Source organism: Prunus avium, chromosome 1 (assembly GCF_965620075.1).
Source record: "Prunus avium chromosome 1, drPruAviu1.hap1.1, whole genome shotgun sequence".
Classification (NCBI taxonomy): domain Eukaryota; kingdom Viridiplantae; phylum Streptophyta; class Magnoliopsida; order Rosales; family Rosaceae; genus Prunus; species Prunus avium.
In genome coordinates, this window is record NC_142284.1 from 1,978,953 (window position 1) to 1,991,577 (window position 12,625).

Here is a 12,625-nt window from a genome sequence, read left to right on the forward strand (position 1 = left end):
GTTTCAAAGATTCATAATATTAGTACACCCCAAAAAACGAGAAGGGATTTCTAATGTTCATAAAATAAGCTACGTTGTATCTTAAATTAGACTTGTGTGAAATTGCAGATTGGTCATAAGTTTTAGGGTAAATTACTCAAATGGTCCCTAAACTTGTACGCGATTTACATTTTGAGGCCTGAATTAAATTTTTCGTTCAAATGGTCCATCAACTCTACATTAATGACTCAAATGGTCCCACCGTCTAATTTTCTGTTAGATTTAACCAAATTTTAGGGTAAATAATGACTAATTTGCCCTCATATTTAACGGAAATATTGACAGAATGTAACGGTGGGACCATTTGAGTAATTAATATAGAGTTGATGGACCATTTGAACGAAAAATTTAATTCAGGCCCCAAAATGTAAATCGCGTACAAGTTTAGGGACCATTTGAGTAATTAACCCTAAGTTTTATATAAGATATATATATATATATTATATATATATAAGTTCAATGATAATAATCTTATCCATCTCAAACCACTTAAGGGGCAAGGGTGAAGTAGATCAGTTAATTAGGGTAGTGAGTTCGCCTTCTTGCACTCAAATTCGAGTTACTCTCTCTAACTTCAATTGTATTAAAAAACCACTTAAGACTTATGAGCATCCAAATTTCCAAGCAATAAAATGTCCAACAAAACTCCATATATAAAATTTGTTGAAGTTTTCTTATTCAATCATATATTCTATGAAATCTTTGTGTGAAAAATAAAATCACATCATTGTTCATATATGGATTGCCATGTCAAATAAATAAATTTTTTCTTCTTCTCATAAAATAGAAAATATCATGCCATTATTATTGGCAATCACAAAAGCCGTGGCCTTCCGTTATGTTAGACCCTCCCCTAGAAGTACAATGGTTGGCCCCTCCGGAACCGGTAATCGCCGTTTGACTTGAAAGGAGCCTTGTTCCAATCCTCAAACAACAAACATATCATGACATTATCTTTACAAAACAAAAACAAAAATAAAAAAATTTCTCTTTTTGCTGTTCTTGTTTGACTGAGACTTGGATAAACAACAAACATATCATGGCATTAAAAAAAAAAAAACTTCCAAAGGTGCGTGGTGGTCATTACTTAAACTTGAAGCACAGTGGGTTTCCAAAGGGCTGACAAGGACTGTAAGTTTGCGAGGACTTTGAGAGGGACCAGGTGGTTCATGTTGGAGCCTCGTGTAGATTACCAAAAGCCTGTTAATATTGAAAAAGACAGCTCAGACTTTAATGAATCTCGCTTTTCTCTCACTTTTCTCACTCTTCTTTGTGTTGCTGCTGCCTTTGTGTTCTGTCTTCTCGTCGGCCCCAGTTTCTCTCTTCCGAACCTCAAACTCAAACATCTCTGACACTAAACACAGAAATGGTTGTGAGTCAGTTGCAGAGCTTGCAGCTATGCGTTTTGCCTCGTCGGGTTCCTCCTTCACCCAACCGTTTTTCTTCCTCAAAGAGGTATTTGTTCTTCATCTTTTCAATTACCAAAGTGGCAGTTCTTCTTGATGCCATTTTGGCTTTCTTTGTGTGTTTCTGTGACAGTGTGTTTGTGGTATTTGATTATACGGCATTGGCATTCATATGAGAATTTTAGTGCGGTTGGTTTTCTGGACATTCAAGATCAAAAGGGTTTATTTGCTGGTTTATGAATTAGTTTCTTGTTGCTGCTATGCTCTGACCAAACTAATTGCAACCCCATCATTTGGTTGTTGGTTGGTGTTCTGGGTAGATTTTAATCTTCTTAATTATTTGGGAACTGGGGAGTGCTTGAAATTCTTAGCAGGTGAGGTGAATGTTATGCGAACCAAGAGATTTCAGGTTTTTACCTATTGGGTAATGCCAAATTCTGTGATAAATAAAAGTGTGAACTTGTTGGAGTCGGTAGTTTGGTAGACAAAGGGAGTGTGTTGGTTTGCCTAGAAGGATTTCAATTTTTTTATGTTACTAAGTTTAACTGGATGGAGCTGAAGTATGGTGGCAAGGGCAAGGGAGTGATCATCATGAATTTCTTGAGGACTTCTCTAGGTTTTGGTTCGCCTTTCCTTTGCAGAATGACATACTAGATTTCATTGATAATCTAAATATTTTGGCTCAAATGTTTTACTATTCCTTGGATCTTGAATGAAATGCTCTGCATAAGCTAACTTATTATTTTGGCTAAGTACTAGTTTACTAATTGCCCTTCGCATGCTTTGGTTTCTGCCGTACAGTGACATTCACATCGTTGCCTGCTTGGATTTTGGAAGTATGCATTCTTCCTGTAGAGTAGGAACTTATTGATGAGAATGATTTGTTAATGTCTGATGTTACACACATAAATGTCTCATGGTTGAGTTCCATTTTATAATTGCTGATCAAACTGCTAGGTAGTTGAGGAACCAGTATGCAGGAATATCAGATTTAGTTTTTGCACGACGTGATTGATTATATAGTATTATGCATGAAAGCTTTCCTATTTCTGTCTGAAGCGTATTGTGTGATAATACCATGTTATGTAACAGAGAGAAATTGTAATTTAGAATGCGTTTGCTCATGCGTTTACACGTACTGGAGCACGTATTGAATTATAGTTATCCTGAATTTGAGTGGAGATGAGCCATTTGATGCTAACTTTGACATGATACTTCTCAGGAAATCAATGCCATGCCAATTTTGGTGGATAAAATCTTCATCTTTACATGCAAGTAATTTCATAGTACAAAACAGAGGTGAGAATAAGCTGTCTATACTAATAAGATTTTGGAATGTTGTATGTTTATTTTATCAAGTATGAAAGCATTGATATTTGATTTAAGAAATTGTCGAGCTTCTTATATGAAGTTTAGGTCCATGATTCACATGAGGAAGCGAGTTGGATTACTTTGCCAATTATTAATTTTTAAATTAGTTTATGACTATGTAGAGGACTTACCTCAACAATCTCAACAATTTGATGCTATTTTTGTTTTACAAGAACACAATTTTATTGAAAAAAATGATTACAGATCAGAGGATATTATGTCCACTGAAAACAGAGATGAAAATATTACATGCACTGAAACTTATTTTGAAAAACAGCAACCCTCAAATCTGGAAAAATTGTAAAGAAAGGTATACCCTGAGATTCTGTAGAGACTGAAGCCCATAATGATCCCCAAAAATGAACTCTATTTCACAAATTCTCCACCTCTTCACCCCTACAGCTGTCAAAGTTCGCTTTTCTTTCCAACCAAATCACCCAAAACACAGCCAAAGATCAGGTCTATTAATTGGCTTTATATTCTGATGATTCCCTAGGGAATATTTTGCATTCTTTTATATTTCACACATATTGTGATTATTTTTGTTACAGGAAAATGTGAGGTCAGTTCTCAAAGGGCAGGAAATAAGTTAGGTTCCACTGTGTATATAAATGTTGCAGATGATTCGAATGACAAACTCCCTGGTACAGATCAGATTAATATTTCTCAGGTGAGCATTTGATGTAAGCTTTCTTCTTATTCTTCTTTTTATTTATTTTTATTTATATTTATGACAATAGCATTAGATGTATGAATCTGCTTAAAGAAAATTGTCATTATTTTTTGTTGCATGGGATCTTTGGTTTAATCTTCATAGCTATAAGCACAAGAATAAAGTTCCTTTATGTTTGGGAAATCTCTCTTTACCATAATGAGAACATGCCTATGTAAGAAAGGGATGTTACAATGGCACACAATACTTACAAATTGATAACTACAAGTTAAGGAGCAATGATACTTGATATTTGCAAAGCTCTTTTCACTGCTCTTAATAATTTATGTGTTCTGGCTGGCCCTTGCATTGTTCTCTACTTCAACAATGACAGTACCAAAAAAGGCTAAATTTTGAGCACAAATCATTACAAGGCTTGATAATATTTCAGAAAAACCATGCCATAGCAGTGACAACCTACTCTACCTTTTCTTCTTCTTGTAAAAGATGGCTAAAATGTCTGTATTCTGTTTTTTCTGGAATTTACTCTTCAAGCTATACATACGAATTAAGCTTTTTTATTTACTAAATTATTCCTCATTTGCCCATGCAAGGTAAGACTCTTAGATTTGTGAGAAAATGCATATTGAAGTCTATCATTCACCAGTTATACTTTCTTCCAAACCTCTTTGTATCACCCGTGTTTAGTCTTCTGTCAAGTTGACAACTTCTAAACAAAGCTTGTCCCCAGAATATATTTTGTTTGATTGCTCTCATAGCTGAATAAAAGCTTACACCACTTTCCATGTTCCTCTATTTAGTGAATTCACTTGTTTACTCTCTGTTACAAAGTATCTGTATCCATGATAACTTGTACAAACTCATTCTAATCTGAATCTTTTTAATCTGGTAGAACCTTCTGGCTTCAGATTTTTCACTTGATTAATGCCATGGTGCTGTTGGTATTTAGTAAATTTCTTGATGGAATTTGCTGTATGTGCAGGTTCACCTTGCTAAAGTCGTGATGGGATTGGTGTCCTTATATTTGTCAATTAGACTGGCAAAGTCAAATGTTTTTAACATTTTCATTAAAATTGTCCAAGAGAAACTTCCCAGTGTTGTTCAAAATTTTGGGGCTGCCAACTTGCCTTTTGCCTGCGTTTCTAATTCTTTGAATAAACCCATGCCTCTTGGGTTGGATGTGTCTTTGCCTTCATTTCAAGATATTAGGTGGAGCTTTGCCCGGTTATTGTATCTATTTAACATCCAACTTGAGAAAAATGTTGCCACGTAAGTGAATTATATAATTGTTTTTGCCCTTGTTCATAACCCTTCACCTTGTAATCATCTGGTTATTTTGCTGTTGAATTGTTAAGTTCATGTTTTGGTTTCTTTTTTAAGATTTTGTGGCATCAGATGTTAAGATATCAACCTGGGATTATTTCATCAACATGAGTGGACAATAGGGTAACTGAACTACTTTATTATTGCCTTCTTGTTTGAAATAAAGATGCAATGGCATAGATTTCAAGCATTTTGTTCAGTAAGTTACCAGAATAGGCAAGTATCCCAGTGAACTACGATTAGGGTCACTCGATCCAAAAGGTTCACTTTTATTCAAGCTAGTTTTGGAAAAAATGAAAGTGATATTAAAAACTTATGTAGAATAGATTATGATATTTTGATCCAGAAATTTCCTTCCATTTCATCCTGTCCCATAAAACATAGTTTAAAAGGTTTGCATCATATTCTTTTCCACACTATAAATTTAATCTGTTGAATTTTATTAGTTGCTCAACTCTATTGATTGTGCACTTATCTGTTTTGGTACTATTTAAAACTTGGCAGATTGGGAAGAAATTGGAATTTTGTAGAATCATGTAGGATTAGAAGGCCACGAATGATGCCCTCAGGGTGTACACACAATAATAATGATAAATGTTTTATCTTTTTTCGCTAATTCTTACTTAGGTTAGGTTTACATAATAGTGCGTTCTTTGACACTAAATGGTCAAAAGCATTCTGTGCTTGGGCTTATATAATCATGCAGAAGCTCCATAAAAGATGTATATTATTCAACGTGGATCTGTGTATGCTTCTGTGACAATCTAAAGTTTAATGATAAAATCAGCCTTCTGGTTAATTTCAGTTGTGAATGGTCAACATTGTTCCTCTGACTGTTCAAAAGTATTTTTTCTAATTCATCATTTCGTGCATGTAATTTATTTGGCCTTTATGTTCTCATTTGACTGAATTCTTTTGTAAATGTTTTCTAGGTTCTTTCTAGTGCTCCTGGTAGCATGCTTCTCATTTGTTATCATTGGTGGTTTCCTGTTCTTCAAGTTCAGGTAACCTATATTCCTTTCTAACAGCAATTCTAATTACTTTCACATGGTAATGGCATTGTCTGCTTCATGTCGGTTTATGGTATTTCATTATTTAGCCAAATTTCTTTTCTTCTAGCATCTAGAATATTAGATTGCTATACTTTGTTTTCCCATCAATCCATCTATCTCTTGAGCAACTTTGTTTGGTTGACAATCCATTTCGGTACTAGTCTTCTCAAGTGAATTTATTATTTCTGCATTTAATTCTCATGCTTGTTTGCAATCTGAATGCATTTCAAATTACACAGGGGTAGTAACGAGTCTTTGGAGGACTGCTTCTGGGAGGCTTGGGCATGTCTGTGTTCATCATCGACACATCTAAAAGTGTGATGGCGTTTTCTGATTTTCTGATTTGGTTCATTTGTCATAATTTTCACTTTTTTTCGTATTTGGTTATATGATTGTAAATACCATGTACTCTGCAGCAAAGAACACGCGTTGAACGTGTTATTGGTTTCATTCTTGCAATATGGGGCATATTATTTTACACTCGCTTATTGAGCACAATGACTGAACAGTTCAGGGTAAGTTCTTGAATCAATACACATTATCGTACATCTAACATTATGTAGATTTCATCCTTATGACCATCATTTGCACAGAATAATATGTACAGGCTCAGAGAAGGCGCACAAATGCAAGTTCTGGAGAGTGATCATATCATTATTTGTGGAGTGAACAGTCATCTTTCTTTCATACTAAAGCAACTAAACAAGTATCATGAATTTGCCGTCCGCTTAGGTACTGCTACAGCTAGGTAATCTAATTCTGTACTGCCAACAGAGGTTCTTATACCAGGATTGCATGGCTAAATTACTGGCTTGTGTATATGTTCACAGGAGGCAGAGAATTCTTCTTATGTCGGATCTCCCAAGAAAGCAGATGGACAAGCTAGCTGACAATTTAGCCAAAGATCTTATTCATATTGATATCCTTACAAAGAGGTACGACTACTTAGAAATCATATAACTAAAGTCCTGTAATCTTGTAAAATTCATCTCTATCTAATGTTGCAATAAAAAGTTGTCAAAGTATTGGTATGATGGGCTTTGTGTTCTGATTCTTACATTGAGGTTGTACTGTTACAGTTGCAGCCTTAGTTTAACAAAATCATTTGAAAGAGCCGCTGCCAACAAGGCGCGTGCCATAATTATACTGCCAACGAAGGGAGATCGGTGAGAACTTGATCAACATTTACTTCTATCTGAAAAGTCATCTTAGAGTATACAAGGTTTTTGTCAAAGTTTATTTGGAATTGTATATCATTCCATTGGCAGTTATGAGCTATATTGAAAATGCCATTGAATTTTTTACCACATTGAAAATTTCCACTCTCTTGAACTTGTTTGACTTGACATCTTCCACTGTTTAGGTATGAAGTTGACACCGATGCTTTTTTATCTGTTCTGGCTCTTCAACCCATCCCCAATATGGAATCTGTCCCCACAATTGTTGAGGTATATCACTAATCAATCTTTGCACTGAACTACATTGTGAAGTTTGCTAAAATCATGCTACATTTGCCCTCCCCAATGAATGCAGGTCTCAAGTTCTAATACATGTGAGCTCTTGAAGTCAATCTCAGGGTTAAAAGTAGAGCCTGTAGAAAATGGTGCATCCAAATTATTTGTTCAATGCTCTCGTCAAAAGGGACTGATAAAGATCTACAGGCACTTGCTTAATTATCGAAGTATGGTACAAGTCTCTCTACAAGGAGAAACTAGTTTTTTCATTAAGACATTTACTACATTCTATTTTTTATTCCTCAATTTTACATTTCCAAAACTTTGAATTGTTATTCAAGAGGATAAAGAATAATAGACATTCTCGAATGCTATGGTCAAGGTAATTTAGAATGGCCATTCCAAATTCATGTGTTGGTTTGGTTCAGATTACCGAATGCAATTAGCAGTAGGTCCTTTACCATTGGTTACATAAGCAATATATATTTTAAGATTTTGGATATGGGAGAGTTCCAATAAAACTACTCTTTAAGTTTTATTTGAACTAAATATTGGTGGAACCATTAATGATATGTTTAATAAAACATTTGGTGCTTTATTCAGTAAACTTTTTTGATATATTTTAGGACTTTTTTGACATATTGAGAATGGGGAGATTCTTATAACCATTTTTGAAATATTTTCTTTATCATTCCCTATTGAATTTACAGAACATTATGGATATGAAGATCCAGCTTGTGCATAACCTTTTAACTCATTTTCGTCTTAAAATCTAACCATGAGAGAGAGAGAGAGAGAGAGAGAGAGAGAGAGATTGTGGTGTTGTGTAATTCTCAACCTCTTGTTATTCCATGTGGCACTAAGTTATCTTCTGCCTGTGATGCTTTGGTATGCTTGTTTTTATATATGTTTGATGTTATTTTCCCATTAGAGGGAGAGTGAAAATTATTTAAGTAAAAGGACAAAGATTAACAATCAACATTCGCAAAATTACAGATGAAATGCCTTAGTTTTTGTTGATAATTTATCCCATAATATATTTACTTCTGTGGATAATTCCATACCTTTAGACCCTAATATCTTTATAAACATGAATTGAAATGTTTGGTTTGAACCGATGCACTAGAACTTTGATCTATCAACTCAGACATGGATGCGTGTAGTTGTTCTTATTTGTGGTGGCAATTTTTACATTAGGTTGGTTTTATTGTTAGGTAATTGGAACCATCTCCCTGTTCAGCTCTGAGATGGCACACTAATTAATATCATTTCTACTCATTGCAGAAAATGTATTTAATCTTTGCAGTTTTCCAAGTCTAGCAGGGCTTAAGTATAGGAGAGTACGGCATGGGTTTCAAAAGGTATTACCTGCCTAATGTAATTCTGCTAGTGTAAAATTGATTGCAGTTGGCTGATTTTTATTCTTCCTCTGACTGGATATCCCTTCAGGCAGTTGTTTGTGGGCTTTATAGGAACGGGAAGATAGACTTCCACCCTTATGACGATGAAATCTTGCAGGAAACTGACAAAGTATGAGAAGTTCTCGACTTAATTTAAACCAATAGCTCTGAAATTTCTTATGACTTGTGAAAATTTGAATCATGAAGTCAGTTAAAGTTTCTTTTTGTTAATATCTCTAGAAACTGATGGTTAACTAGATTTTTAACTTTCACCAGTTCCTATTTTATTTATCATGACTGGACAGTTAGACAAAACTACTATTAATTTAATCGTTACAAAAATAGAAGAAAGAACTAAGAGGATCATGGAAGCCTTACTGGATTCACTGTGTGACTGGTTCATTTGTTTTGGTATTTTCATTATGCTGTTTGCTGGCTGACTGGGTTGTGGTTAACCATCATTTTCAGCTATCTGTTTATGAAATGTTCTGCATTGATGAAACTGTTAAATTCCTCCCGTAGTTTTATTTGTGAATTCTCAACTTTGTGCACTTTCCTCATGTAGGTATTGTTCGTTGCACCTGTTAATGGGACTAAGAAACCACATGTTGCTTATTCAAATGTTGTGAGAGAAATAGGTAATGCTAATGAAAATTTGGAAGATCAAGAAAAGAATGGTAGTACCCAATCGCATGCTTTACAATTGAAAACACGACTGGAAAACATTGTAAGGCGTCCCAATAAACCAGGTTCCAAGGTGCGACTTTACTACGACTTAATTGCTTGAAGGCCACCAGGGCTTGAAAGATTTGGTTTCGAAATCTGATTTCTCTTATAATGCAGGGCTCAGACTGGACCTTAGGACCAAAAGAATTTATACTTCTGCTTGGATGGCGCACCGACATCATAGAAATGATTGAAGAATATGACAATTATCTTGGACCTGGCAGTGTCGTGGTATGCTCTTATCTCTTGGGAATCTTGTTGTGAGTCCTATATGCATTGAGTAAGCATTCAGCAACTCTTGCCTTGAACTGTAAAAACTTAGCACAGCTACTTGCTACTTACTCAAGTACATGCATGATGAAGGCTTTCAAATTGTAAATGAATCAATGGGGAAGGGATTTAGGAACTTAATGGATTCTGGGAAATTTTCTCCACCTTGAGGAAAGCATGACAGAGACTAAGATGCATGACAGAGACTAAGAGGCATGTAGCCTAATTGGAGTACTTTTGAGATGTGTCCCTATATTTTTTGCTATTACGTTTTTCAGCATGTAGCCTAAGATGCATTTCCTCATCAACTGGTTTACAATCGGGGTTGTTGTTCTATATATAATTGTATATGGATGTTAAATCTGATGCCTTCATGAGCTGTCATTGTTATAAATTCTGACACTTGATGAAAGATAATTTTCATTGGTCACTTAGCTAAGTTTCTAGACATAACATCACTCTTAATTTATCATCTTTATGCATGCAGGAAATTTTATCGGATGTACCATTAGATGACAGAAATAGGGCAAGACAAGTTTCTGGTCAAGGCAAACTCAAAAACGTCAAGGTTTCTCATAGGGTACTACCTCACTCTTTCAACCTAGAGAGTTGAACCTTCTCTGCCGTTATCTTTGTTGTTTTATAATTAGTTTTTGTTGAAGTCTCCTTTTCCCCTTCTAAAACTTCATTTATTTATTTCCATATGCTGCAGATTGGGAATCCAATGAACTTTGACACCTTACAAGAAACCATAATGAATATCCAGAAGTCATTGAAGAACAAAGATATTCCCTTGTCCATCGTTGTAATATCTGATAGAGAATGGCTTCTTGGAGGTGAACATACATGAATTCCCCCTTTTTTCTTGGTTTTGTGTTGTTTCAATTAGCCTGAGGTTGCATTGCATTAAAGTATTCTCCCCTCAGATCCAACCAGGGCAGACAAGCAATCTGCATATTCTCTTCTTCTTGCTGAGAATATTTGCAACAAACTTCATGTAAAGGTAGGTCTAGTTCAGTTAAACATCAGTACCAGTCTTCATTTTCAATTTGTGAAATTCAGACTCTGAGTTTAGTTAATTAAATAGCTTTCACAATAACTAAGGCATAATCTTCACTAGAGAAAGTAAAGTAACAAGGTTGTGGCGTTGCAGGTACAGAATTTAGTTGCCGAGATCGTGGACTCAAAATTGGGCAAACAAGTATACTTCAGCAGACTTTTGTTGATGTTTATGATTTCTACGGATATTTTTTCACATTAGTGTTACTTTTGAAATATTATACGCCAAAAATTTCTGCAGATCACAAGAATTAAGCCGTCCCTGACTTACATTGCTGCAGAGGAAGTAATGAGCCTCGTAACAGCTCAAGGTCTTGAATCATTGTACTACACTTAGCTCTCATAACATATATACCAGTCGTATTCCATAATAACAAGTGATCGTTTGTTTGTGCATACTAGTTGCTGAGAACAGTGAACTAAATGAGGTGTGGAAAGACATTCTAAATGCAGAGGGTGATGAAATATATGTAAAGGTAAGTGCTTTTAATACTCAATTTTAATAGATTTTTCCAAGAAAAATAAAAGAAAAGGAATGAAGTATTAGGAGGGCTTGGTCACATTCGGAATGAGAGACATACTGATTTGGTTACATCCCGATTGGATGTCGTTTTTTTTTCTTTTCCTGCCAGAAGATCCTGATTTAATATCCATCACAGCCTTGTATTTTATACTTTGCATGTGTTTGTTCTGACAGGATATAAGCCTCTATATTAAAGAGGGAGAGAATCCTTCATTCTTTGAGCTTGCCGAAAGAGCGCAATTACGGAAAGAAGTTGCAATAGGTTATGTGAAAGACAACAAGAAGGTAAAAACATCTTGATTTGGATTTGACTCTGAAATTGCTTTAGACTTCTCATACACGTCTTATGTGATGTTGCAGGTTATTAATCCAGATCCCAAGTCAGAACCCCTCTCCCTTGAGTTGACAGATTCATTAATAGTTATATCTGAACTTGAAGGAGAACAACCCATCCTTGTGTAGAAAGTACATTTGGTCTTCACTTTGTTGCCTGTCCCCATTGTTTTCATTGGTGCTATGTTTATATGATTTCAAGCTGAAACTATCACCCAAACTTTCCTTTTAAAAATCTAAATCCCTTCTTAAATAGAAGCACTCATTTCTTTTGACATTGTAAGTGTTCTCTGAGCTTGTACCATAGAAATGGCATTAAAACTGAAAGAGAATTGGAATAAAAGAAATCTTGAGGTTATGCCATAAACTACACCATTTTCAATAAACCATGAGCTATTAAGGGAGTTGGAAGAATCAGCAGACTAGCTCAATCCTCAATAGAAGAGTTAGATATTTCATGCCAATGTCTCAATTCTTTTCGTCTATACACCTAACAGGGAGCCTGTAATGAGGGGTTACAATGAGCATGACCTTTCATAAGGGAGCAATTGCTCTAAACCACTACACTAGCGCCCACCATACTATCTTGATTATACCGCAACAACCTAAAAAGAATGACACAAATTGTGAGGCCCCTACACATTGACTCATCCCCTAACCCGTGAATTCCCCTATGTGATCGAAGATGGTGTTGGATATGGAGATGGCAATGGCCTATGGTGCATCTCTCTCGCATCCTTTAGTGAGTTCTCTGCTTATATGTACATGGAAACCGAGAGTAGAAAATAAATTTCACCACTAAGCAACCTGAGACCACAGTCTGTAAGTCAATGCCCTTTTTCATTGGGTTAGACCCCGAGTTATTAAGTTTGATACTAACTCAATCTTACAATAATTCATATTTAGTGGGTCTGTAACATATTCGTATTTTCTTTTCAAAATAAAAAAGAAGTTTATCATTTAAAATAAAAAAGAAGTTTATCATTTAGGCAGCTC

General features: G+C 35.2%; 1 protein-coding gene across 2 annotated transcripts; it reads left to right on the forward strand.

Moving 5' to 3' along the window:
* The first annotated feature begins 1,187 nt into the window (after window positions 1-1,187).
* On the forward strand, window positions 1,188-11,904 carry LOC110763568 (ion channel POLLUX-like protein, putative (DUF1012)). Of its 2 annotated transcripts, XM_021966377.2 has the most exons (24): window positions 1,190-1,494; window positions 2,668-2,744; window positions 3,368-3,486; window positions 4,472-4,758; window positions 5,745-5,816; window positions 6,104-6,179; window positions 6,281-6,379; window positions 6,458-6,612; window positions 6,695-6,799; window positions 6,944-7,030; window positions 7,228-7,312; window positions 7,398-7,545; window positions 8,603-8,679; window positions 8,768-8,848; window positions 9,284-9,475; window positions 9,562-9,675; window positions 10,202-10,294; window positions 10,427-10,550; window positions 10,641-10,717; window positions 10,868-10,915; window positions 11,015-11,084; window positions 11,176-11,249; window positions 11,471-11,581; window positions 11,657-11,904. In XM_021966377.2, the coding sequence occupies exons 1-24, from the start codon at window positions 1,406-1,408 to the stop codon at window positions 11,756-11,758; spliced, it is 2,562 nt and encodes an 853-aa protein (XP_021822069.1). In that variant the 5' UTR covers window positions 1,190-1,405; the 3' UTR covers window positions 11,759-11,904. The 2 variants fall into 2 exon arrangements, with proteins under 2 accessions (XP_088103376.1, XP_021822069.1); XM_088247250.1 differs by lacking the exon at window positions 10,868-10,915 and having other exon boundaries at window positions 1,188-1,494.
* Window positions 11,905-12,625: the final 721 nt, after the last annotated feature.

Bases quoted from the DNA above. Each gene is read 5' to 3' on its own strand.
- LOC110763568 (XM_021966377.2), top strand. From the start codon at position 1,406: ATGGTTGTGAGTCAGTTGCAGAGCTTGCAGCTATGCGTTTTGCCTCGT. The intron at 6,613-6,694 runs GTAATCTAATTC...ATATGTTCACAG, and splicing joins TTAGGTACTGCTACAGCTAG to GAGGCAGAGAATTCTTCTTA. The intron at 10,916-11,014 runs GTATACTTCAGC...AAATTTCTGCAG, and splicing joins ACTCAAAATTGGGCAAACAA to ATCACAAGAATTAAGCCGTC.